The sequence below is a fragment of the Ascaphus truei genome, chromosome 5 (genome assembly GCF_040206685.1).
Source record: "Ascaphus truei isolate aAscTru1 chromosome 5, aAscTru1.hap1, whole genome shotgun sequence".
NCBI classification, from domain to species: domain Eukaryota; kingdom Metazoa; phylum Chordata; class Amphibia; order Anura; family Ascaphidae; genus Ascaphus; species Ascaphus truei.
In genome coordinates this window covers 92,504,431-92,531,193 of record NC_134487.1, presented here as the reverse complement: position 1 = coordinate 92,531,193, position 26,763 = coordinate 92,504,431, and the positions used below count along the sequence as shown (strand labels likewise).

At 39.6% G+C, this 26,763-nt stretch overlaps 1 protein-coding gene across 3 annotated transcripts in view; it reads right to left on the bottom strand.

The window, feature by feature from the left end:
- Nucleotides 1-26,763, bottom strand: part of CAPS2 (calcyphosine 2) — a 108,005-nt gene that overhangs the window by 74,051 nt on the left and 7,191 nt on the right. For all 3 annotated transcript variants that reach the window (XM_075600225.1, XM_075600222.1, XM_075600223.1), the window contains exons 5-11: nt 25,588-25,707; nt 21,764-21,796; nt 21,469-21,654; nt 16,368-16,481; nt 10,806-10,873; nt 6,453-6,569; nt 3,199-3,273 (exon numbers count right to left, since the gene is read on the bottom strand). In XM_075600225.1, the coding sequence (XP_075456340.1) occupies nt 3,199-3,273; nt 6,453-6,569; nt 10,806-10,873; nt 16,368-16,481; nt 21,469-21,654; nt 21,764-21,796; nt 25,588-25,707 (713 nt within the window). The remainder of the gene's footprint in view (nt 1-3,198; nt 3,274-6,452; nt 6,570-10,805; nt 10,874-16,367; nt 16,482-21,468; nt 21,655-21,763; nt 21,797-25,587; nt 25,708-26,763) is intronic.

Sequence of the window (26,763 nt, the reverse complement as noted above, 5' to 3'; positions counted from 1 at the left end):
CTACGATATACAGAGAGGTAGTCGAACCTGCAATCTCAAAGCACCAATCACCTACATTCCGTACCCAATGGGAAAGGGACCTGGGGGAGACCTTGGACGACGAAGAGTGGAATGCTATATTCCTAGGAGCCGCAAAAAGTTCTATATGCACCACACTGAAGGAGAACGCATATAAAGTTCTTATGAGATGGTACCTCACCCCACTCAAATTATCTAAGTTTGTACCAGGGTCCTCCCCATTGTGCCCTAAACAATGTGGAGGAACAGCTGACCTGTTACATATGCTGTGGTCTTGCCCGCTGATATACCCGCTATGGGAAAAGATCAGAAATTGGATCCAGAGAGTATTTGATCTCACTATTCCCCCAGACCCTTGGCTGTTTCTCATGAACAGACCCCTAAAGGGCCTATCAAAATCACACAATAAACTAATTGCACATTTTGCTCTAGCTACGCGGTGCAAGATCGCAGCACTATGGAAACGCCCCGATATTCCAATTATCCCAAAGATTCGGAATCGTATTTGGTTTATCTGCCAGATGGAAAAGCTAACGAGCTTAGTTAATGACACTGGCGACAATTATCTAAAAGTTTGGGCCCCCTGGCTTGCCCAAACAGACATCCCTGGGGTAGAGCGTAACACAATTTGGCTATAATAGTAATAAATGCGTTCTCCTTTGGGGGCATGAGAACCAACCCCACACCTAGAACCTCATACTCCTTACGCCCAATCACTTATTCTACAGAAAGGCCTCACTAGTTGATACATAATCCTCACGCTGTCCTGGTGTTCCCCAGATATATTCTTGTCCTTGGATACACCTTCCCCCCCCCCTCCTTTTTTTTTTTTTTTTGTTTATTTGTTTATATATTATTATTTACCCCAGTACCTTACACATGACGATTCCCACTCACGTGGTTAAGTAGGGCTCGAAAAACTACGTGAGTTTATTATGCTTTTGTTATTGTATATGATATGCTAAATATGCACCTGATGTCTTTTTTTTTTATGTATATCATGCATTTATGTATAATAAAATACAAGTTATAAAATAGCGCCGTTCAACTCTGGAGAACACCCCTCCCCCCCAAGTTCCAATCTTGTAAAGAGAGGGCTTAGTTACGGAGGACTGCTACTTTAATGACCTGTTTTTCATTTTCAACCCATATCACACTGGGAATCAAGAAATTAAGTAATCGATTACGTTGTGAGATACTCAAGGCAAGATGAGCAATACTGTTAGCAAAGTAAGTGAGAAAATAGCAAGGCTGCAATGCCCCTGGGGTAATAATATGAATAACTGAGTTATGCAGAGGAATTAGCTGTTCCTAATCGTTACTAGGAGAGCAGAAAGAAAACTGTAAGCTTTTTAAAAAAAAATTAAAAAATAATACCCAACTAAAGTCTGCAAAAACTTCTACAGATCAAATTAGCTTTTTATTGGGTTATATTTCAAATCACTTGATAATGTCACTGAAAGGTCACAGTGTAGTGCTTTCTGCCCTTGAAATAAAAGGCTTTGCTATGGTAGCTCAGAAGTAAACAATATAGATTTACATTACATTGATCTCTGAAGCAACAGTTTTTTGTGAAACCTATTGCATTACACAGCTATTCTATCATGCAACAGAACAACAAATACACATATTTGTATATCATAAAAACTGGTATGTAATCTATCAGAAGTCTTTTCTAGTGATCACTGTTGGGGAACAAGATTAATACATTTAACATTGCTTGCAGTAGCTAGCTGTGTTAAACGGATTAACAGGAGGTATTAAATATTTTAAGAGTGTCATATACATCATGCATGAGGTTTTGGGATGAGTGTATTCCCCCGGTAATATAAAAAGAGAAATTATTCCATATAAACAGCCATAAATCTATTTCCATTGCAGGCACGTCTGACAAAATAATCCAACTGTCGTCTTCTCTTCAAGTCTACTTCAAAGACTGTTCGATGTGAAATTTATTTTATCTACAATTAGGAAAGTATATTCTGAATGTTTCATAATAATGTAAAGGGCATTGGAAAAATATGAAATAATATTGATGGGGAACAGATATGACAGTTTAAAACATCCCATATAAATGTTGCAAAAACCAAAATCCCAATTTACAATATAGTTAAAAAGATCCCCAGTAAAACTCGAAGACATGGAGCCTTTACATTTAAAGTGAACAATGGTTCTGAGCAAAGTTTGATGGACGCACATACTGATATGTTCTAAAATTGTTAATAAATACTTCACCTGGAAGCGTATTCCAAAACACAAAGTAAACTGAAGGATTATCATGTCAATTGATAAAGATGATAAATCACTTGATATTTTTTTTAAACGTAATAAACCGCATACATAAGGACACAAAATAGAGTATGTCACACACTTTAAAACAGCAATCCATCTGGGAACCTTTTTTTATTTTAACCTTACCTAAAACCAGGGGGGTCACATTCAGCTCATAAGTAGTCCCCCGGCATCCCTCCCCCGACCCCCAACCACAAATATTTGTTGTTTTTTGTGTGTGGTGTTTATGACACAAAAAAAGCAACACATACAGTGCCCGACTATAAACATGGGTCACCAATACAAACCCGTCATGACATAATCTCTCAATAACATCACGACTTTACTATTGCCGCCGGAGTAAACCCCGACCCCAGCGCCCATATTGTATCCCCAATTTGCCCAGTGGACCGCCGGTTCACTCCGGGCTTGCCGCTCCTAAACCGGTGAGTGATAGGATGGACACTTACGGCACTATACAAAAAAGTTATGTTTAGTCAGGAGTGCTCCTTTAAGCACTAAGAAGGATTTCAATTAATATTGCTCTGTAGACATTTGTTTGTCATTGCAACAATGAGCCATTCTGCCAAATCTACAAACTACTACATCAAAAGAATAAAACATTTAAACTGTGCAGCATGCCTGCCCAGCACTGTACTGCCAAAGGACGGATTAAGGTAACACACTTCAGCTAGATATTTATTAGCACATACTCTTTCGCTGTCTTGTTGCATAGAGTATTTATAGAATGACCTCAATCTGTCCTTAAAGGGCACATTACTTGAAACTAGCAGGTAGATTAGATTGACCAAGTGCTTCTCTTATCTACCATTACCCGATATATATCTAAACACTGTAGAGTAATATGTTCTCTTGCATTCAAATATTTATTTCAAAATATATAATTACCTGGATATGATACGGGCATCAAAGCGCAGCTTGTTTGACAGCATGTTTTCTGTTAAGGCTGAGCTTGTTTTTATTCTGTTTATAAAATAACATAATGAATGACACATAACGGGTTAGTTAGGAAACAGGAATACAAATCTGAATTGAAGAGAACACTAAAAAAAAATTAAATGCTCATTTCAACTTTTTACAATAGGACACAAAATATTATCTATTGGAAACCTCAAAATATATACAGTGTATATATATATATATATATATATATATATATATAACCAAAAAAAGAGAGAGAGCGCACGCCCCATAGCATAACACTGTTGTATATTTATTTAAAATAGGGGAAGGGAAGGAACAGGGGGGGGGGGGGGGAATCAAACTCACAAGATGTAAGAATATAAAAGGCAGTTTGTGAATAATATCACCATTTTGCAATACATTTTTCAATATTATGTCATTTAGTGTAGTACTTTATTAGTGTCACTTTTTGCTCCTATGTGTCAATTATAGGGATTCATCTGTTTTTTAATATGTTATTTAATTAATAATTGATAGAATAATATGGGCTATATGTGCCAGATGAATTTTGTCTGACAGTCCCTTTATCCCAATATATACATTATGTTCAATTTTTAAATTATCATTTTATAAGAGTGTAATTCAGTTTTTTAATTAATTATATACTTTAAATGTGTATTCCTTTATAACAACTAAGTTTCATAGATTTTTTAAACATTAAGTGTCAATTTCTATATAATATTGTCTGTAATCTGCTCTTTTAACAGTTAGTCATCTTGTGTATTTTTAAAGTTATAAGCGGCACCTTAGAAGCTTATTGTGAGTAGATAACAATCACCTGATGAATGAGTATTGAGGTGGTGGACTGGCTGTATAAAGGGGCAGGACTTTTAACCATGAATCATCAGCCCTTTGAGAAAGTCGCCGACTGGTGACGAAACGCGTCAGGGAAACTGAGAGCGCGATTACGTCACGAAGACACTGCGCACGCGCCTGAGGCCAGACACAGCGCGGGAAGAATACAGCGGCCATTTCGGAAGTGGAGAGCTGAATTTGGGCAGCAGATAAACGGTGTAGCGGCGTCCCTGGTATCCGGTTTGCAGCCGTCCTGATCAGTGGTCGGGAGGTGATTTTGCCCAGCAGAACCGGATGGTGGTGATATTATTCACAAACTGCCTTTTATATTCTTACATCTTGTGAGTTTGATTCCCCCCCCCCCCCTGTTCCTTCCCTTCCCCTATTTTAAATAAATATACAACAGTGTTATGCTATGGGGCGTGCGCTCTCTCTCTTTTTTTGCTTGTAGGTACTCGTGGAGGTGGTTTATCCCATTTGAGAGCAGCCGAAGACCCCCTTGTACACATCCATACCAATTCATATGGACTGACTATTGAAGGACTGGTTGGACTTTTTATATTTTTTTCATGTTTTTCCTTTTTTAGCACTTTTTGTATTGTATATATATATATATTTTTTTAATAATATTTTTCATATTTGTTATATATTCTTTAAGGTGTTGTGTTATGTAGAATAGAATTTCTAATATCACGGTTAGGTATAAATTATCCATTATTGCACAATTGTAGTTTAAGTAAAATTTTAGGTACACTTTAAGAATCATATGCACTTTATTTATATAGAATCACTACAGTTCATTCACTTATAGTTCACCTAGTACTACTCTGGCGCCACATTTTTTTGTTCCTTCATATATATATATATATATATATATATATAATTTGCATGTTATTTCCCAGAACCCTTGCTGCAGTGAAAGCACTGTATGCAAGGTGATAATGGTGAAAGGCAGGGTTGCAGACCTGTCAAAGACATATGAATGTGCTCACAAGTGATCTTTTTATAATATAAAACACACACACACACACAATACTTTAGATTGCTACCTAACCTAAGGAGAAATGGATTATTTATTTTGTGTAGAGAAGTGAGATTGTTTGAAGTAACAAAAAAAGCTGCACTGCATACGGGGGACAAGAATAATGTAACTAAACAAAAATAAAACAGAGTTAAAAACAGGTAAAACAATAACCAGTTGCATATTGTTAATTATTTCCTAGTAACATTGCAATTTAAAAGAGATTTTTTTTAAAGAAAAAACACCATTCTATAGGTACAATACTGAATTTTAGTGACCAGCTAATATAATATGCATTAGTGGTCAGATAGAGTGCATAATAACCAAGGGAGGAGCACAATGCCACGCATGCAAAGACAGATTTGGGCCCATATTTACTAAGCAATATTTTTCCATAAGATAACTTTCAGTGCTGGAAGTCACGTTATGCTCCACTGACTTGAATAAGCTCTAATGTGTCTCCAGAGCTTCAAAAAGTTTTATGGCAAAAGACAGCTTAGTAAATATGGCCCATGGTGAGAGAAAAACAAGAGAGAGAAGATGACAGAATAAAGAAAAGAAAGCAAAAAAGTTCTACCTGCTGCATTTTCATGAAGGGTTTGAAGGCTGGCAGTGGTCACTTGCAGAGAGGCATTAAGAAATAGAGTTAAAAAGCAGCAAGAAACAAGGCTTCTAAATTAAAATAAAGATTCATGATGGGAACGGAAAAGAAAAACCATGGGTAATGCAAAGGAGATGTAATAAGAGGCCTTCAAAAGGATGTAGGAGATAAAGGACCAGACTTAAACTAAGTCATAAAACACCTGGCGGACTGCTCAGGTGAATGGGCAGTAGCTTAATACCACGGATTAAAAATCGCCCAGAATCCATTCCTGCCGGAGGAGCCTACTAATCAATGCTTTTTGTTTCCAGTCACTTAAACAAGCTAAGCCCTTCAAAAAAACTACTGTAAGTGGAAGTTTGAGAGCTGAGCTGTGTACAGATACATACAATTTGTAGCCTGGAAACAAGAGGGAATAATTAGGACTTTTTTGTTTCCAATGCATCAATTGTGACACTTGAGGGCCAGTTGCCATTACTTATGTCATTATATGTAATGTATTTCTAATCCCCGAAATGTTGAAATTAAATGTCAGTGGCCTGCAATTTGTAAGCTGTAATTCAATTACTGTGTTACTCCAGTTATAACTGTGCAAAAACAAACTGTGCATACTTAATAGAATGCAATACATTTTTAATTTGGACTATCGTTACTCCAAGGAAATATAAAAGGTATCACCTATTATTTAAGTACTCATTCAATATTGCTTATTGGATATTTCTGTAAAGTTAGAGCATTACAATAAATATATATATATATTACTTGGTTTCATGCAAAGTTCTTTTTCTAAAGCGAAGAGGGGCAGATAGCAGGTCTGGCTGGAGATAATCCATGTAGCTGGCAGTACTTGCATTTTGTTCTGGGTCACTAATTACAGCCCTAGAAGAAACAAACCCGAGTTTGATGATTAGGATAGTCATAATCCCAATGCAAATATACATACTTTACCAATTACCAAGAATTAACATTATACATACAGCATTAAACAGCAGTTCGGCTAATGTGAACCAATATGTAAATTATTTTTACAAATGAACTTTACTTTTCTGTTCTGTATGGGTTCTCAGTCTCTGAGAAAATAATATGTCCACCAATAATCTCTCTCTCGAGTCATGTTTTGAATACTGTACATACGTACGAACAGAAGCGCTTTCTACAGATACTCACATTTCTTGACAAAACACAATATTAAAAATTCACAGGGCTACAATGTGCACTTTCATAAGCAAATAACAGAACATTACAGATAATAAACTCTGAATTATGATATCACATAATAAAATGTAAAACCCACAGTATGTCAGTCCTCCAATACACGAGAGCAGAGAGATCACCCCGTATTAGACTACAATAGGAGGAATGTGTCCAATGGATAATAAGCCCACCCCCCCCCCCAAATAAAATTCCGGGAGGGGGTCCGTTTGGGGGGATATGGTGTACACTGAGGAAGTGACGTAGCGTCACGAAACACGTAGAGAGGAGGAGCCTAGTACAGTGCACGTTGTAAGCTGTCACCTGCGTTGCATCTCGTGGTGTGGGGAGAACTTCGGGCGCTGCGCTGCTGACGTCATCGGTTGGCGCGCGACGTCGTGAACAACACACCATCGAGTGGACACAGGCTGCGGACGGCATTCTTGAGCGGCATGTTTGCCCTCGCAAAATGTGAGTGTAACATCGCTGCTTTTTAACATTGTTAAATAAAATTTGCGGAGTACACTAGGCTGTCTTTCAATTTTCTCCAACCACGGTTGTTGCGGTGTATGCTGCTACTGGGACGACGCAGACCGAGTTGAAGAGAGCCACCTTAGGAACCACGAGGGGCCCGTGGAGATCAAGGTGGAGGAAGAGAGCCAAAGAACAGATTCTCTCCCCCGAATGAACAAGAAAATATCCTGTAAATAGGGATTTTCCTCTTCAGGTTGGGGCAATTGAGTCTGTATACTGCGCAATGGTGTGTTTTCTTTATCTGTTATTGCAGACAACATAAGGGAACACGCCTAGAGGAAAATCTACCTCACATTGTTGGTGAATCATTCTACTACCAGGACTGACTTTTCAAACAGGACTGTCTTTCGATATGGTACTGTAATTATCATCACCACACTTTGCGCCGGGGACATTTTTTGTATTTGTATCTGTATGGTATTGGATTTGAACAATCTATTGTTTATTGCCCCCCTGGCTGCATATGTAATCACATTGTAATCACTCAATTGTTGTTATCACACCAATTAGTCTATCACTTGGATCAAGCGCTGGTAGAGAGTTTTTTTTAGTTTGTTTTGTATTCACACTTGGCGAGTGTGCCATATATATATATATATATATATCTATATATATATATATATATATATATATATATCGTCCATAGCATAACAGTGTTGCACACAAGCCTTCTCAAAATGCTGATGCTTGTCCCATAAAGCAGATAATAAACAAGTATATATCTAAAAAATAAATAGATGATACCGTTCTGTGGCTAACGAAATGCTTTTATTTGTGCGAGCTTTCGAGATACACTGATCTCTTCTTCCGGCGGTGGTACATTAAATAAAGCAGGCAAGGTTAAACTTATAAACAGTGCATATAAGAATCTTATCTGTGACTGAACCCAACACCCCTCCCCCTGTGTAGTATGCGATTTATGACTTGAGGTGTTAAATAGTCCCTGAATGTTAGGGATGGATGGATGGATGTGTGTGTGTTTGTTTCTGTGTGTGTGTGTCAGAGTATCTCGAAAGCTCACACAAATAAAAGCATTTAGTTAGCCACAGAATGGTATCGTCTATTCATTTTTGATTATTAAAGCTCGGCTAGCACAGTACCGATACCTCTACATCTATCTATATATAATGATTTTTATGGTAATTGAACAAACAAACTTTTTTAAATCAATTTAATCACTATGGCAACCATTGCCAATAATAAGGTGATGAAGTCGAAGTTTCCAGTTAATCCAGTACCCCTACCTGAAAGGTGAGATCACAGAGCACTTCACTTTGAGCCAAGTCCTGCTGTTAACCCAGAAGATCCCTGTGTGGCATCTATCAGCTGCTATACCAAGAGAACCATTGATATCCAGAAGAGGGTGTAATCAGCGCCAATTGCAAATACAAGTTTTCAACCACTAACCCCAGGAATGCTGCTGATCAGTGTATGGATACTCCGGACGGAGAGTTTTGGTGAGTTACTGCTTATTATTGTGCCATCTGGCTAGTGGTTTCAGAGAAATACACTGGCTAGTGTGGGAACACCATGGAACTGTTACACCACCTTTGAATCACTGAACGTTTAGACCATTACTACCCGTGGAAAAACTGCAGCACTTGTACAACTGCCACTCCCTTTGAAATGCTGGTAAGCGAGGGAGTTATTACTTTGGATCAATAAGACAGCAGTGGGCCTTAAAAAGCTCTAATACCATATTAAGGAACTTTTTATTGTTTCGCTCCCATTGAGAAGTAACTATCTTTGGACTCATTATCCATTGGACACGTTCTTCCTATTGTAGTCTAATACGGTGTGACCTCTCTGCTCTCTTGTATTGGAGGACTGACATACTGTGGGTTTTATATTTTATAATATCATTCAGAGTTAGAAATCTGTGATGTTATGTTATTTGCTTATGAAAGTACACATTCTAGCCCTGTGAATTTTTAATATTGCAATTTGTCAATAAATTCGAGTATCTGCAGTAAGCGTTTCTTTTCTTCTCTATGTATGTATATTTGTGTGTACGTATTGTGACAAAATCCCCTTTTTAGCTGAAGGCTTCATGTCTGGGATCCTTAAAACCCACTGTCTGTTGGGGTAAACTGCAATCACAGATCAATCCAGCTCTGGTTTAAGTCTTTTATTTCCTTTGGCATTCCAGCCGACAAAAATCAGGATAAACAAAAGAATCAAAAAAAATCCGTGCTCTAGCTGAGCATTAACTAGACATCAATTCTCTAGTTAACTTTGGGTGGCTTTCCCACTTACCAAACAATAAAACACAGGTATTATAAAAACAAACCTGCTGCAGGCCAGTGCCTGTTTGTAGCATCCAGCCTTCTTAGCTGGAATATGGGAGAGGGAATAACTGATCCAGCCTGGCCTTTCTTACACTCTGTTAATTAAGGTCAGGTGATCTGCACCTGGCTGTTCTTGAAGAACCTCCCCATGATATTTAACCCTTAGTAGGGGCAGGTATAATTTGCCAAAGCAGGAAGTAAATACCCCCCTCTACAATTTTACCACCTTTCCTCTTACTGTATGTATACGTATTAGATTTGGTCATCCATAGAAGCAGCTCAGTCTTAATTATTCATTCCATCCTCATATATATTTGTATTCAGATTAATATCAGCATCGTCAACAATTTATAATATTCACTAGATCACATTTATTATTGTTATATACTTTCACTACTTTCAAGCGCTAATAGATTATATATATATACTGACCCCGGCGTCATCTTTAAATGTTCGAGTCCTACACACCCTCGTCAATTTCGAGGGACATTTAAAGATTGCCCGTCGCAGTGACGGGCAAAGCCAGGGCTTGGAGCGGTAGCTACAAGGGACATTGATGAGGGTGCTCAGCCACATAGAACATTGACGGAGCAGCAGGGTGGGACAGGTCCTGTGCGTCGTGTACCGTGCTCCTGCTCCGTCAATGTGTCGTGTGGCCGAGCACCTTTGTCCATGTCCCTTACTGCTGCTGCTGTCGCTCCGAGTCCCGGGTGCGCCCGCCACTGCAACATGCAATCTTTAAATGTCCCTCGAAATTGACGAGGGTGCGCAGGACTCAGAAATTTAAAAGATGGCACCAGGGTCGGAGCACGTGTGAAGAGTCAAGCAGCGAGGTGTGGCACCCCTCTTTGGTTGGCGCCCTGGGCAAGTGCCCAGCCAACCCACCCTTAATCCAGCACTGGTTGTATATGCATTGGGAAATAAAATAGTTCCCTGTATGTTAAGGATGCCATAAAGACAATATATAGAGTAACTTTAGCGTTTTACAAGTTGGATATATGAAACACTCAAGAGAAGAATGAATTACATCAGGCCTCTGTAGAACTAGACTAAAATTCACTGATGTGTATATTTATGTGTGTAAGATATCTACATACTGTACCTGGAAAGATGGTCTATCATAACTTGTTCTACAACTGCCTGCTTTCTTCTGTCAGCAGCAACGTCCTCCTGAAATAGTATCCAATCAGAAACAAAATGCATTCGAATTTGTCGAAAAGTATCAAATCTGAATTGTTTAATACAATGACAACAGGTAAGCTCAAGCGATAGCTGAGGGATTTGTTTATAATATTCTACAAAAGCTGTTATGCACTATGAGTTAAGAATTTGGGCATTTTCTTGAGCTGTTGAAATTTCAGTAACATCTTTTATTAAACTCTAAATCATTTACAGACTAGAAATACAAGAAATTCATTCAGCACATAAACATCTATCAACAGTGCCTAGCAATGCATAAAGGACCATATTTACCAAACTGTGTGCCCTTCCCAACCTATGTTACTCCTTGAGAAAGGGACTACCAGTGCGAAATGCGTGGGAGGAGATGCTTTACCCTTTTATGTCTATGTTTTGAACATGATCAAATAAAGTACGTTTTTCATTTTTTTCATATCCAGCGAGTTCCTTTTCCCATATAGTCTGAGGTTAGTGTATACCACTGACCCTTTTTCTATTTTTCTTGGTATTTCATAAGATGCCTTAATGCACGGTAAGAAACCTTAATTGCCTATCCACTTGAAGTGTCTTATCGAATGGCACCACCTACTTAATCTGGGCCAAAATACTTTATAGGTATTGAAAGGGTTTTTATTAGAGTGAACAACAGATAATTACATTTTATTTTTTCATTATTATTGTATAAAAGGTATCTCTTAACTTTCCTCAATATTACAATTATAACTTTTTTTCTTGTTCATGACAATCTACAATTAAAAGATTTCAATTTACTTTTCAACCCCTGACCTTACACCTGCTCAAGCACGCTGCCTAGGGGCTGCCTAGGGGCATTCAAAACTTTTCTAAAACTTGTCTCTTTTTCTTCCGCAATACAGCTCAACCCCGTTATATACACTGCACACACTCACACCACTCACAGCACAGTGCACACACTCACAGCACAGTGCACACACTCACAGCACAGTGCACACACTCACAGCACACTCTCAGCACGCACACAGCCCCCCTCCTACCTCCCTACCTATGGTGTCAGCTGCTGGGGCATCGTGGGGCTGCTGGCGGGGATTGGTGCGGGGATCGGCGATTGGTGCGGGGATCAGTGTGGGGCTGGGATTGGTGCGGGGCTGACGGGGGGGATCGGTGCGGGGCTGGGGAAATCGGTGGGGGGGGTAATCGATGTGGGCTGCTGGGGGAAGTGAGGCACAGTGCACACACTCACAGCACAGTGCACACACTCACAGCACACACTCAGCACGCACACAGCCCCCCTCCTACCTCCCTACCTTTGGTGTCAGCTGCTGGGGCATCGTGGGGCTGCTGGCGGGGATTGGTGCGGGGATCGGTGTGGGGCTGGGATTGGTGCGGGGCTGGCAGGGGGGATCGGTGCGGGGCTGGGGAAATCGGTGGGGGGGGGAAATCGATGTGGGCTGCTGGGGGAAGTGAGGCTGCTGGGGGAAGTGAGAGGGGAGTTGCGGTGGCTGCTGGGGGACGTGTAGGGCTGCTGACGCCTCAGTCCACCTCTTCCCCCCTCCTCCCAATCGGGCACACGGCCGTTTTGTTTTTTACATTAGCGCGACCCCGGTTATAGTGCGGTCAGATCGGGTGGCCCCCGAGGATCGCGCTAGAACGAGGTTGAGCTGTATTACAAAGATACACCCTTTCCTCTGTTGCACGACTGCTAAAACTCTGACTCAGGCCCTCATTCTCTCCTGTATCGATTACTGCAACCTCCTGCTGTCCGGCCTTCCTGCCTCTCACCTGTCTCCCCTACAAGCAATCCTAAACGCTACTGCCAGAATCACTCTACTCTTTCCTAAGTCTGTCTCAGCGTCTCCCCTGCTGAAATCACTCTCCTAGCTTCCTATCAAATCCCGTATCACACACTCAATTCTCCTCCTCACTTTTAAAGCTTTACTCTTCTGCCTCTCGTTACATCTGAGCCCTAATTTCTCGCTATGTTCCATCCCGACTCTTGTGTTCTGCTCAAGGATGTCTTCTCTCTACCCCCTTTGTATCTAAAGCCCTCTCCCGCCTTAAACCTTTCTCACTGACTGCCCCACACCTCTGGAATGCCCTTTCCCTCAATACCCGACTAACACCTCTCTATCCACCTTAAGACACACTTGCATAAAGAAGCATATGAGTAGCGCTGTGGCTAATACTATACACATGATACAGACAGACAGCTGTTTCAAGCCTTAATGGGTCTCATCAGTGTGGGGTTGGTTACACTGGCTATGCAAAGCTGAAGCAATGAGGATGGGTTTTACCATACTTGGTTAAGTTATGGTGAGTAAAAAAAGTGACAAAAACCCTCCACAGCAAAGCATATAGCAAATGGAAATATAACTGTATGCTCATCTGCATGTCTCAGGCAGGTCTGCAACCCTGCCTTTCACCATTATCACCCAGCACACAGCACTTCCACTGCAGCAAGGGATTCTTGGATATGAAATGCAAATGAGCACACAGTGCCACTTTTTGCTTCAAAACTATTTTAAACATGGTTCCCTATAGGCTTAAGCTTGCTGCATGGTCACAGCTTTAAGTTTAAACCCATCCTCATTGCTTCAGCTTTGCATAGCCAGTGTAAACCACCCCACACTGATGAGACCCATTAAGGTCGAAACAGCTGTCTGTGGGTGGGTTTACTGGCTATGCATCTTAACCCTGGCAGTGCTTAAAGCTGTGGAAGTGCTTTGTGCTGGGTGATAATGGTGAAAGACGGGGTTGCAGACCTGCCTAAGACATGCAAATGAGCATACAGTTATATTTCCATTTGCTATATGCTTTGCTGTGGAGGTTTTTTGTCACTTTTTTTACTCACCATAACTTAACTAAGTATATATATATATATACATATAAAACACATTTATAGACATCACAAAACACATTTATAGACATCATATAGACATCATATATACATCATATATATACATACAAAAACACATTTATAGACATCAGAATTAACAATGCCAATGGTTTACGGTTTACGGTATATGCATAATCCACTCCAAAAACGTTGCATGAATTCAAAATTCTCCCTACACATCACATTAGCTCTAACAGAGTCATTATGTAGCAAAACATGTGTTTTCTGTGGAGGAAACTGCAGCCACTCTTTTTTTCTATCTTCAAAATCTAAAAATTAAATGTAGGTATCTTTGGAGTGAGCAGCAATAAAAACAGGTTTAAAGTCACTCTGGAGATAAAAGACAAGAAAAAAGCGCAAAACTCAAATAGTGAAGTAAATTCAAAAAACGTGTTTAGTATAAAAAGGGGGTAACTATTCTGCGTACATCAATATAAAAGAAAATTTGCATATACGTGTAACATTACACGATTTTACCACACAGCTGGCGTCAGGGTGGGCAGTAGAAGGAGATTTATCCCTGAAGAAGTAGCACCTCATAGCTACGAAACGCGTAGGATTATTCTTTGTTTTTTGTTTTTATTGGTACCTTTTATACTTCCTTAACAGTCGTGTAACAACCCCACAAGGTAGTTATCAGACCAGTACTATTCTGTGCATTTTATTCTCACGCGACACCGCTCGGGTGTATATTGTTGTAGTCGCCCTCAGTGTGACGTCACATGGATACGCGGATACTTTGAGAGGTGAATCGTCATCTCCAGCCGCCGGCCATCTTGGGACTTCCCTGTGATCCCTCTGCTAACGACGCATTGGCGTATGATTATAGAGACTTTCCTGCATTACACACAGTGTGTTTAACTCGACCGAGGACTCTTTATATCAGCGCCGTGTGCGATATCCAGACGACAACGAAGTGCCCTCTACATGTGATTCCCAGATGACTTGGATGCTTGCTACAAGCTGCAGTCACCGTGAGAGACCCAGATGACATCTGGAAACTGTAGAGGACTACTCGCCAGAGGGACCTCTTTCTACTGCCCACCCTGACGCCAGCTGTGTGGTAAAATCGTGTAATGTTACACGTATATGCGAATGTTCTTTTATATTGATGTACGCAGAATACTTACCCCCTTTTTATACTAAACACGTTTTTTGAATTTACTTCACTATTTGCGTTTTGCGCTTTTTTCTTGTCTTTTATCTCCAGTTCGTGGGAGTGCCGAGCCACTCTTTAATCATAGCAGCATACGCCAATTTACCTATGGTTTTGTATGGTTTAAAATATATATCTATATTTTTTCACTTTCTCTTCACAGTAGTGTTGTGTCTATTATCGTTTGCATAGTTCAATACGATATAGGGGTTGACAATATTGTTATTTCACTTATGTACACTGTTTTTTAGCACAATTAAGTTGTTTTTTGGGTTGCGCACTTATTCTTTTTCACCATCCACTTACAGTCACTCTGCCTGAAAATGCTTACTGGGAGGCGGTATTAAAAATTACGTGTTTCTCTCCCTCCTTACTATTAGCCGCAGCAGTGCCAAGTGCGAGCATGGGCCCATATATAGCCTGGGCTTGTAGGCCTGTACCAAATTCATTAACTGCAATGCCCCTCACCCAACCTCCCAGAAGCAGCTATGGTTGTCACACCGCTCTCCCCATCAATCAACAAGCTTGGCTAAGCCCCTCAAAAGGTAATCAGAATTGCATGGTTCCTTGATATTCTCAGAAGGCTTGGACTTATTGCATGAAGCCAAAAAGAGTCATCAGTCTTACCTTCTAATATTAGTGCAGCAAAAATAGCACCAGATTTATTAAAGAAAGTCCCATCGAAACCAAGCATAACCTTACAGCTTTTAGCCAATCCTTTAGTGGAGCTTTCTGTGCCATAAATTACAAAATAATTGTATTTTTTTTTAGATTTTTTTTTCCCCATTGTTTCTTGTAGAAGTATTTAAGTTCAATTAAACCTGCCATATATTTAAATAAGTGTGCGGGCGTCCATTATAAGCAGTAGTGGAATATCTGTGTACTCTCAGCTAGCTACATCTTCATGGCAGGCACCCAAATCATTTATATGGCTTTGTGAATCCAATAGAGAAAAATAAGCCCCAATAAAAAAATGACAGCTTGTAAAATAAAATATGGTCCCGATTCTTCTAATGTGAAAAGGCGACATCAATGCTTTTATTAATAACACACACTGTTTGTAATAGGAGCTTGCTCATTATTATTTTGGGGAACAAACATTTGCACATTTGACGCAAAATCTGTGTATCGTTGCCCAATAAAAAACACCTTGATATCTATAACATTATTTGTGAAAACTATCTTAATACTATCTGAAGGAATTACAGGTTTGGGTTGTCATTAGAGTTTACTATTAAAAAAGGTTTCAAATAGCCCAGATATTTCTCATGTCAGACTAACTTTCTTTGCTTTCATCCCATCTCAGCAGATCTGACTCGTGTAGCTCCAACTCCTTGTTATTTCTGGATAAGTAAGAAAAGATGCAGGTGGCGTATAGCTCCCCAAGTGTATCGTAATGGTACCTATCATTAATCATACATTTATTCTTAAGAAACAATATAAAAAGCAAAACTTACAGCCTCCAGCTTCCTTATACTGTGTTGCAGTGTGTAGGGTTTGCTGGTGTAGCACTGCTGCAGGTGAGCTTTTTCATCCAGAGGTGTTATCGCAGCAAAACTTATTTCCTCATGCTTTGGATTGTTTTAATACCAGCAGCGTAGAATTGTATGTAAAAGAATTAGAAACAGATGTTTAAAAATATAGTGCCTATTCCGTGACCAATTTATTCACATTGGTTAAAACATGCAGTACAGTTAAATGCAAAAATATAGCCTGGTCAGACAAACTTGAGGGAGTTAAATGACAGAACGATGATGGAAAGAACAGAATTGTTATAAACATTATTACACAATTTTAGGACATTCATTTCAGGAATGATGGTCTTGGTTTTTCAAGCGCTAGGATAAAAATATTTTGAGAAGATATATTTTTATCAAAGTTTACGTGTTACTTTTCTTCCCAAAAATTATAGTAGCAAAGGAGGGAGAGGGAGTAGGTGGTATGATACCTTTTAGCGGACCAATGAGTAGTTGATATGTTACAAGCTTTCAAACCTCTCAGGGTCCCCCACCTGATGAAGGACCCCGAGAGGTTCAAAAGCTTGTAACACATCAACTACTTGTTGCACAATAAAAGGTATCATACACCTACTCCCTCTCCCTCCTTTCTACTACATGGAAGAAGGAACCAACAGAACTACCCAGCCTTCTTTGTTGCCCAAAAATAATGGCTCTAAATCTAAAAAGCGTATGTGGAATTTGTCCCATCTGACATTGGTTTCTGTGCAAATTACAGCGTTTTCTGCTTACACCATAACAATTTCATCCTTCCTCATAGTTATATAGTCAAATTAGAAAGAACTTCTACGGTCATTTATGGGTGCAACTAGTTACCAGTGGTTTCTAGTGCAAGTAAAAAAAAAAGCCTACCTGTGGAGCGGGGCACCTTACCTGCCGGCAGCGGAGGGAACCCACCCAGACGGTGATTGCGAAAGTTGGGTCCGACTTCCAGCGGGGCCTAACTTCTCTGTAAGAACCGCCTGGGTGAGCTCCCTCCACTGTCGCTGCCGGGTAAAGCCACGGTGAGTTCGGGACGAGAGAGGCAGCCCATAGAACTGCCGGAACATTGTTCCAACGAGTGGAAGCATGGGCAACTGAAAGTCCAGGGTTCTGTTGCAGCCAAACCAGCAGTAGTTCTGCCACTGCATTCATTCTTATTTCTGGAAAATTATGGTTATGGCTGAGAATATGTATTCATATGCTAAAGTTGATGTGTGTGGCTGTCCAAGAAAATCCTAATACAAGAGAGACAGGTCATTTTGTTTCAGCAACTATATATGCTTCTTTGTAAAAAGCAAATAGCTTAAGTTAAACAAACACATTCACACATGGGTTATTAAAGATTGTCTAAATGTCTAGATTCTCTATTTGGGTGCAATAGATGGTGGTGGTTTGATGCGGCAGTTGAATTACAGTTTCCACTACCACTAACCTCCATAAATGAGATTAAAAAAGGGTCACCGTTTGAATGCTCAAGAGGCAAGAATTCAAAGTAGCAGCAGCACAACAGGAGTGGTGTCCAAATATGTGCAAACCACGCGGTTTAATAGATCATATGCAGAGTAGAAAAACAAGCTCTACGTTTCGGGGGGATACAGCCTCTCTTTGTCAGATGAAGAAAATGAAGTAAGAACAAAAACACTAGGCGCTTACCCCAAGTTACGAAACAGAGATAAAAGAATGGTATAATAAAAGATAATTAATAACTCCAGTAGGTTATCTCAGAAAATAACCAAAGATAACCTTCGATCCCTTCTGTTTCAACCCGGTATAGGGATCATCCAAATCCCTCAAGATACATAAAAACAGAAAAAACAGGGGAGCAAGGGGTTAAATAAATTCAGGGCACAAAACTCGCAAATGGTCACAAATAATAGAGGTAAACACCCCTAATAGGGGATGATGGTGGTGATAATATTAATAAACTCACACTGCCTTGTGTAAGCGTGGGTACACAAAGGTATCTTTGATAACTACTCCAGCTTGTCCCAGGAGGAGGAGATGGGGTATGTATGATATTAATAATAAAATACTTACACGGCTCTGTGTAAGTAAAGATGTGGTATAAGGGTCTGTGGGGTTCAGCTTAACCCTTCCAGGATGCAGACCAAAATCAAGGCACCAAACTGTGTTCTTTAAATAAGAAATAAAATAGTCTTTAGGCTCTTAGCCGTGTTTCAGTGAAACTTTCAAGCCACAGGGGCTGCTCAACTCCGTGTCCGGAGTGCAGGGAGATGACGCGCCTCTGCTCGGGAGCAAGTTGTGGCTGTCAGAGTGTTCACTGTCTACGGAAGCCTCGACTGATCAAAAACAGGTACAGTTGGAGCAACGCGTTTCGCCGTGAACACGGCTTCCTCAGGCTCTTAAGAGGAAGGGTTAAGCTGAACCCCACAGACCCTTATACCATATTATTTGTGACCATTTGCGAGTTTTGTGCCCTGAATTTATTTAACCCCTTGCTCCCGTTTTTTCTGTTTTGAAGAAAATGAAGTGTCTGACAAACACTTTTAACAAGTAAAGTTTCTATGAATTACTGCGCACATTTTTAATGTCCCCAAAGTAAGAATGTGGGCCTACACATGAATCTAAGTAAGACCAAAGGGATGTCCAACAACATTTGTCAATTCTGCAAAGGACAAAATAAATGGAATAGAAGTCACAAACTATGTCTACCTTGGCCAGTAAATAACAATGGATGGGAGCCTTTTGAATGGAATCAATAGGAGAATGAAGATGGGATAGGCAATCTTTCAAGGGAACCTTCCCTGTGCCTCAAGAGGAAAACATTTTACCAGTTTATTCTGCCCGTTCTCACAAATGGATGTTAAACGTGGACCCTAAAGGCAAAGATAATTCAGAACTTTCAGGCAACTCAAAGAAGTATGGAGAGATGTATGCTGGATGCCCAAGGGTTTAACATTTAGAAACACTTCAATTTTAGGAACCATATACATGTCACGCATCCCATGTTATTGACTAGATCATTGTTTGTTTCCTCTTTTCTCCATGTAGTGGGGTAAATACAAAGGACACAGTATAAAATAGGTAGTGTAGGAACCTGCGGAAAGTGTCTACCTTGACATGTTTTGGTCAAAAGATTGAACTAAATTACCTATACTTGAGAAGAAAAAAACATATATAAGTGCACTAAATAATTTGTCATGTTGGATTGGGGCTTCTTTGTTTACTGCTGTATATTTGAGGTCACTTTCCGAGTAGCACTCCAATCGGTACAATTAAGTATATAAATATGGAATAATGTGGGTCTGGGTTATGTGCTTGCTAAGATCATGCATGTCCAATTATGAATAAATGTGAATCAATTAGACTGTAAGCTCCTCGGGGCAGGGACTCCTCTTCCTTAATGTTACTTTTATGTCTAAAGCACTTATTCCCATGATCTGTTATTTATATTATCTGTTATTTATTTGATTACCACATGTATTACTACTGTGAAGCACTATGTACATTAATGGCGCTATATAAATAAAGACATACAATACAATACATTAATCAATGGGCTCATAACACTTGTTCTCCGCACACTAGTGGATGTGATCAGAACAAGAAGATGTGGATCAAAACCCAGCCTGAAACTTTACATTTGCTAAACGTTTATTTTTAGAATCCTAGTAAACTCAGATTTGTGACTGTTAATTCGTTAAAAAAATGCCCTACTTCCTCTCTAATTTAATGATCAAGTTACAGGATACTTAAAAGTCATTTAGGGAAGTAGCCCAACCAACAATTATACCCATGCATTCCCAATAGGTGAAGAAAGTTGCTATATACATGTTCAAAACTTATAGCATAATTGATTCCATTTTTAACTTTCTCAGTTAAATGCCTCAATTAGTATGAAACCACACAATTAAATGTCTCTCTAACCCTTTTGTATCTAAAGCCCTCTCCTGCCTTAAACCTTTCTCACTCACTGCTCCACACTTCTGGAATGCCCTTCCCCTCAATATCGGACTAGCACTCTCTCTATCCACCTTTAAGACCCATCTTAAAATCCATCTTCTTAACGAAGCATATGGGTAGCTCTGTGGCTGATACTATACACTTCATACATTGACCGTGGCCCCTTGCAAACGCACTTACCAGAACACCTTCCTACTGTCTCTGTACGTTCTTCCTACTTAGCAATTAGATTGTAATCTCTTCTGGTCAGGGACTCCTTTTCTTAATGTTATTTGTACGTCTGATGCACTTATTCCCATTATGTTTTATTTGTATTATTTGTTATGTCACGTGTATTACTGCTGTAAAGCGCAATGTACATTAATGGCACTATATCAAGTTATACATACCTACATACATACATACATGTGGAGTAACACATATAGAACACCCACAAGCTCATATTGAACCCCCAAAATAACCTCAACATATATATATAAGCGTATAAGTGTCACAGAGGAGTGCTACTGAGCATGGCAATATACATTTAAAACCAGAGACGAACATAAAACACAGACAGAGCTCAATGCACATCCAGCGAAACTTTATACACGGTACAGTGCCTAAATATACATGTATTGATATCTATTAAATAAAATGGTCTTTTAGTTTAACATTTTGGCCAAATTGTTGTAAGCCCCTGAGCCACTGCACGGCAGATGACGCCTCAAGGTTCCCTACACTAATATAAATTCTTAATAACCTGTGCATTGCCAGTGTGATTGTGACAACTCTAATACAGAGTGCTTTTCCTGGTAATGTACAGGTTAATAAAAGCTTCAATCAGACTTAGAACTTTGCAACTAATTTTGACAGATTTATTATAAATCATTCTTCCTGGCAATGCACAGGTTATTAAGAATTTATATTAGTGTAGGGAACCTTGAGGCGTCGTCTGCCGTGCAGTGGCTCAGGGGCTTACAACAATTTGGCCAAAATGTTAAACTAAAAGACTATTTTATTTAATAGATATCAATACATCTATATTTAGGCACTGTACCGTGTATAAAGTTTCGCTGGATGTGCATTGAGCTCTGTCTGTGTTTTATGTTCGTCTCTGGTTTTAAATACATGTGGAGTAGACTGATTACTGTACCTCTTGTTTGGATTCTTGTCTTGTAGACCGCTGTGTGTGTGGCTGGGTTTTCTTATCTGCAGCTCTCATAGTATACTGCTTATAGCCCTGTTTCATTTCTTCCTCATATTGCTGATACTTTAATCTGAACTTGTCAGATGGGGATGGTAAATTTTCAGGAATTGTTTTTAGCTCTGCCTCAGAAATCTAGAGGGAACATGAACAATAGTGCGCATTTTCTATAAAGAAGCACAACAAATATGTGTGGTTTAAAAAAATGCAAGATATTCTGGACGTTTGTCTTTTACTATCTTACCTCAACTGTCATTGGACTAGGTTTCCTGGGAGTCTGTATAGAAAGAACAAAGTAACGTGATCAACATTTTTATTAATTGTACGTTATTGATTTGTTTTGTAAGATATGACTCAAAGCACCAAACTAAAATCATGTTAAACCACATACAGGGAAAAGAAAATAAAACAAGAAAAACAATCTAAGTGCAGACAATAAAATTCAAGTGATATAAATTCTGCGTTCTTTCTTGGCTCATATGTGATGTCTACTTACAAGATGTAAGTCAAAATCAAGCGGTTTTGACACTCAATGGTCTCTGCTGTGCAGGTATTCCCACCAGGTGATAGGGTCTCCAGCTCTCAGCTCCGCAGCAAAGTGTATGTAAAAGAAATACAAACTCCAGCGGTGGGCGCATTGATCCAGGTCTCTCTTCCCTTGTGGGTTCCCTCTTCTGTGGGTCGATCACCTTCCCATAACAGCTGCCCGCAGGCACTGTGGAGTTCTTCACTGGGATACAGCCTCTCTGATGGATGTTTCAGCTTCACTCGCACACCGATGCGTCACTTCCGCTCCGGGGCAGCCGAAGCTGTGAGTAGCAGAGGAGGAGCGGAGGGTTCATGGGGCTGGAAGCTAACCGCGACCGGAAGTGACGTATCGGGACGGAGCGGAAGTGACGCATCGGTGTGCGAGTGAAGCTGAAACATCCATCAGAGAGGCTGTATCCCAGTGAAGAACTCCACAGTGCCTGCGGGCAGCTGTTATGGGAAGGTGATCGACCCACAGAAGAGGGAACCCACAAGGGAAGAGAGACCTGGATCAATGCGCCCACCGCTGGAGTTTGTATTTCTTTTACATACACTTTGCTGCGGAGCTGAGAGCTGGAGACCCTATCACCTGGTGGGAATACCTGCACAGCAGAGACCATTGAGTGTCAAAACCGCTTGATTTTGACTTACATCTTGTAAGTAGACATCACATATGAGCCAAGAAAGAACGCAGAATTTATATCACTTGAATTTTATTGTCTGCACTTAGATTGTTTTTCTTGTTTTATTTTCTTTTCCCTTCATGCTCCCCCTGGATTACAACTGGAGAGTGACGATTTGTGGGACTAGCGAAACCAGTCCCCACCAGCTGGGTTTGAGCAGGGGGTTTGAACCTTTCAATAATATTATCACGTTATTTGAACACAATATCACTGTTTAACAATTAACTGTTTTGGTCAAAATATTCACTGTATATTATTAGTGTACACTAATAGAGTTAGCGCCGTTTTCTTTCACCTTCACGTAGCACAAACCACATACAGGTGCAGCATTATGGTTGGTCGCGCCGCAACACCTAAATCTGCTGCGGCACTGTGTTTTTTTCATCTGTGATCGCGGTCTCAGTAAAGTGACATAATGGCCCATTGGGATTAATACAGTGGGGGTCCCTGCGTCTGAATGGGACTCGCGCTGTGTGAATCCTACCGGGTTGCACCTGTCTCTAAAAGATGCGCAGTAAGAGTGAGACTGAATCAGTCACTGTACCTGCTCGCCTCTAATAGGCGATCATACGGCTTTTATTTTATTTTAATAACACAGTATTGAAGCAGGGGATTTCCGGAGCTGAACCGCATTAATTTTAGGTTCGGGGACCCCGTTTCCCGAGTTACACGCCCCGTTATGGGGTGCCGGTTTCCCCGCCATGTTTAAATTCTTCCGTGTCACGGCCCACGTGAAGTTGAGGAGGGCGCAGAGGAAGACGAGGACGGCCTTCATCCTGGCAGGGGTAAGTACAACTTCAATTTACTATATGGTGAATTGATAATGTTTTGGTTATGTTTTATTTTTTAATGGGCAAATGTGCCAAAGGTAACGAGTCTAGACTCTCGACAAAATAAGGAATGTACACCAATAAGGAGGGAAAGGAGAGTCTCTATATTTATATTATTTAACCTCTTCACTAGCAAAGGGGGTACATTTCTTGTAGCAAAAGTGTGAAAAGCTGCTCAATCATGAAGCAGAATAAATTTACACATTGAAGATTATGAGAATCTATTTAATGGCAAAACTCTATGTCATTTTCTGTGTTGTCCCATGGTGCCGATTCCCCGCTTAACAAAAATGTCTGATCAGCTTTTCAAAAATCAAGATTTTTTTCTCAGAAAGCATTAAACCTGTTTTCTTTCAGAACTTTATAATTCAAAGAGCACTTTATTTAAAAAGACTTTTAACACATGGTGATAAATTAATGACTGGACTGAATATACAAGAACATTTAAGATAACAATATAGAAGTTTTACTTTGGGCAATCAACTAGCCATCACTTCTATCTTTCCTCTGTGATTCTCTGTTTAAACTGTGCTGCGATCTGGCCTTAAAGTTTATATTTATTTTTTTAGAATTGGAAATAATCAGAAAATATTAAAAACTTAACAAATCATTTACACATAATAGCAATCATAAAGTTTAGGTTACAATTTATACAAAGTAAAATAAGAATAAATTAGAATATTAGTGCCAATTAATAATAATAATATTTCCTTAAGTAGCCAATTGTGGCCTTAATAAAAGACACAACATTAAAAAAACAAAAAAAAAAAAAAACTGTTCTATAATCCAGATTATGAACACATAAGGCAGATAGTTTTTCTACTTAAATATTGGTTTTCCTACTTAAATAATGGGAATATATACACAAACATATCTTTTTTTTTTTAAGTCAAGTGGAAATAACTGCAAACTAGTTAGTTGTACCATACAAGTGGTCTTGGAATGGGTATCCAATTACACGTTCGACAATCACTGCCACATAAATAGTTGCTCATCTCTATAACGGGCACTATTACTTCAATATGATGCACATCCCTCCAGAAGCGAACAGGCTATTAAAGCCCTGAATACACATGAACTGTTCATGACTCTTGCCTCATGCACAGCTGGTCATTGGATGGACTCCTGAAATATGTATAATGTGCGTCTGGACCCCATGGAATTAATGGTCTGTTCCTTTGTCATACCAAGAAACGCTGCAAATGCTACTCAGAAATAAAAAATATAGGGTCATTGTTATCTCGGTTTAAATAATTATAGTATTATATAAATGTGTACAAGGTTTCCATTCTCTTGATAGGGACTCCTGGGCCATATACTGAAGAACCGAAAGCTGACCCTTCTCACAGACGTTGTACTAATAAATATGACTATCTTGTCTAATTCACTGATCACCTGAAGACAAGTCAGGCTCCGTAATTGAGAAAAATGCTAGTTAAAAAACCTTGATGTTGTAAAAGAGCACAAAAAGGACCCGGACGGAGTGGAGATGCACAGACCAGAAAGTCCCTGTATCATGCATTTAATGCTCCCATTTATCTTAATGTATACCTATTCAAATTGTTTTTAGATGCATCATATCCACATTACAACTGGGACCATTATTCTGGCTTATTTTAGCTATCACTAGTCTGACAGACACGGCTAGGGTCCTATTCACACTTTCTTACACACAAGCATTGAGTGCATGATACTGGCACTTTCCAGTCGGTGCATCTCCGCTCCGCCCGGATCCTTTTTGTGATCACACCAGTAACATTGCTTTCCCTAGTGCACCTGCTTCTCTTTGATCTTTGGTCATCTAGGTTGAGCGTGTCCTTTCTTGTCTGTCTATAAGTTGTAAAAGAGCAGCATGAATTGATGTTTCATTGCAAGCAGGAAATGAAGAACCTGAAGCGATTTTAACAATTAAGCAAAAAAAAAAAAAAATATGTTTTAAATCATGAGTCATATATACTTAATACTCCTTAGAGACCTTTTTTTGTGCAATCATGTTGCTTATACCTTGCGGGCAGTGAATAACTTACCTGCTGTCTCTGGAAATGCTGAGCATAAGGGGTATGTAGTGGAGTCCCCCAACTAACAGTTGAAGAGGAGTCTGGCGGCCCAAGCCGAGGGTATCCTTTGCTTAGAGGTGCATAAGAGTCCTAAAATGTAAGGAGTAGCGGAATAAACATAATTGAAGGATACTGAGAATTATCAAAGTCCACTGATTGGCAAAGCAAAACAATGCAGAGCTGGCTGAATCAAGTAAGCAGCATCACCACAGACAAAAGGCAAAACAATATTCAATATTCAACAATAGAAGTACAACTTCTACAAAAATAAATAGCAGGCTTAAAAAACAAAAAAGTCTCCTTATAATAGTTTGGTGGGCTGCACGGCTCAGGCCTTCTGCATTTTTATTGCCTGTTAACACTTTTACTAGAGAGGAAAAAAGTTAAATTACCAATAAACTGTAGGTATTTGAACAATTAAGCCAGTTTAATGTCTCAATACATCTTAGTGTGCACAGTCTTTACCCCTCCCCACCCCCCATAAATAGGACCGTCTTAATCAGTGTTACTGAACTGGTTCCATTATGTAGCCTTAGAGATATATCCATTTTCTTACATTAAATGCTTCATTCATCCCAATTCATCATCAATCAAAAAATATAATGATTCAATGAACACATTTGCTGTCTGAAAGGCTAGAGTTAAGCTTTGATAAATTGAATGTCTGATATCTTGTTGTATCACCTACAAACACTAATAAGTAACCCTATGGCCCTACTGTATGTATTTGTTTCCTTCTGTATGATCCCTTGCAAATTGGTCTGTATGATGACAGGAATATATTGAAAAGTAATCTTTATTTTTTCAACTAATGCTAATGAGGTGGCAAGGGCACTCATTGGCTTCCTGTTTTGAAAATAAGCACTTTCATTGTATTATACACACACACACACACACATTTGTACTAGCACTCGCAGGAACTCCAAAAGCAAAACTGTTGTAATCACAAATGGATGTTCTGATCTGCAGTTGAGGCCTTTACAAGATAGTGAACACACAGCATAAATAATAACACTAAGGGGCCTATGCAGAGAGCAGCGGTAAGGTGAATAGCGGCATTTTTTGGAGAAATATGCCATTAGAAAGGCAGGTACTGGCGAGTTTAAAAAAAGCGCCATTTTTTTTTTATTTGTGAATCTCGCCGCG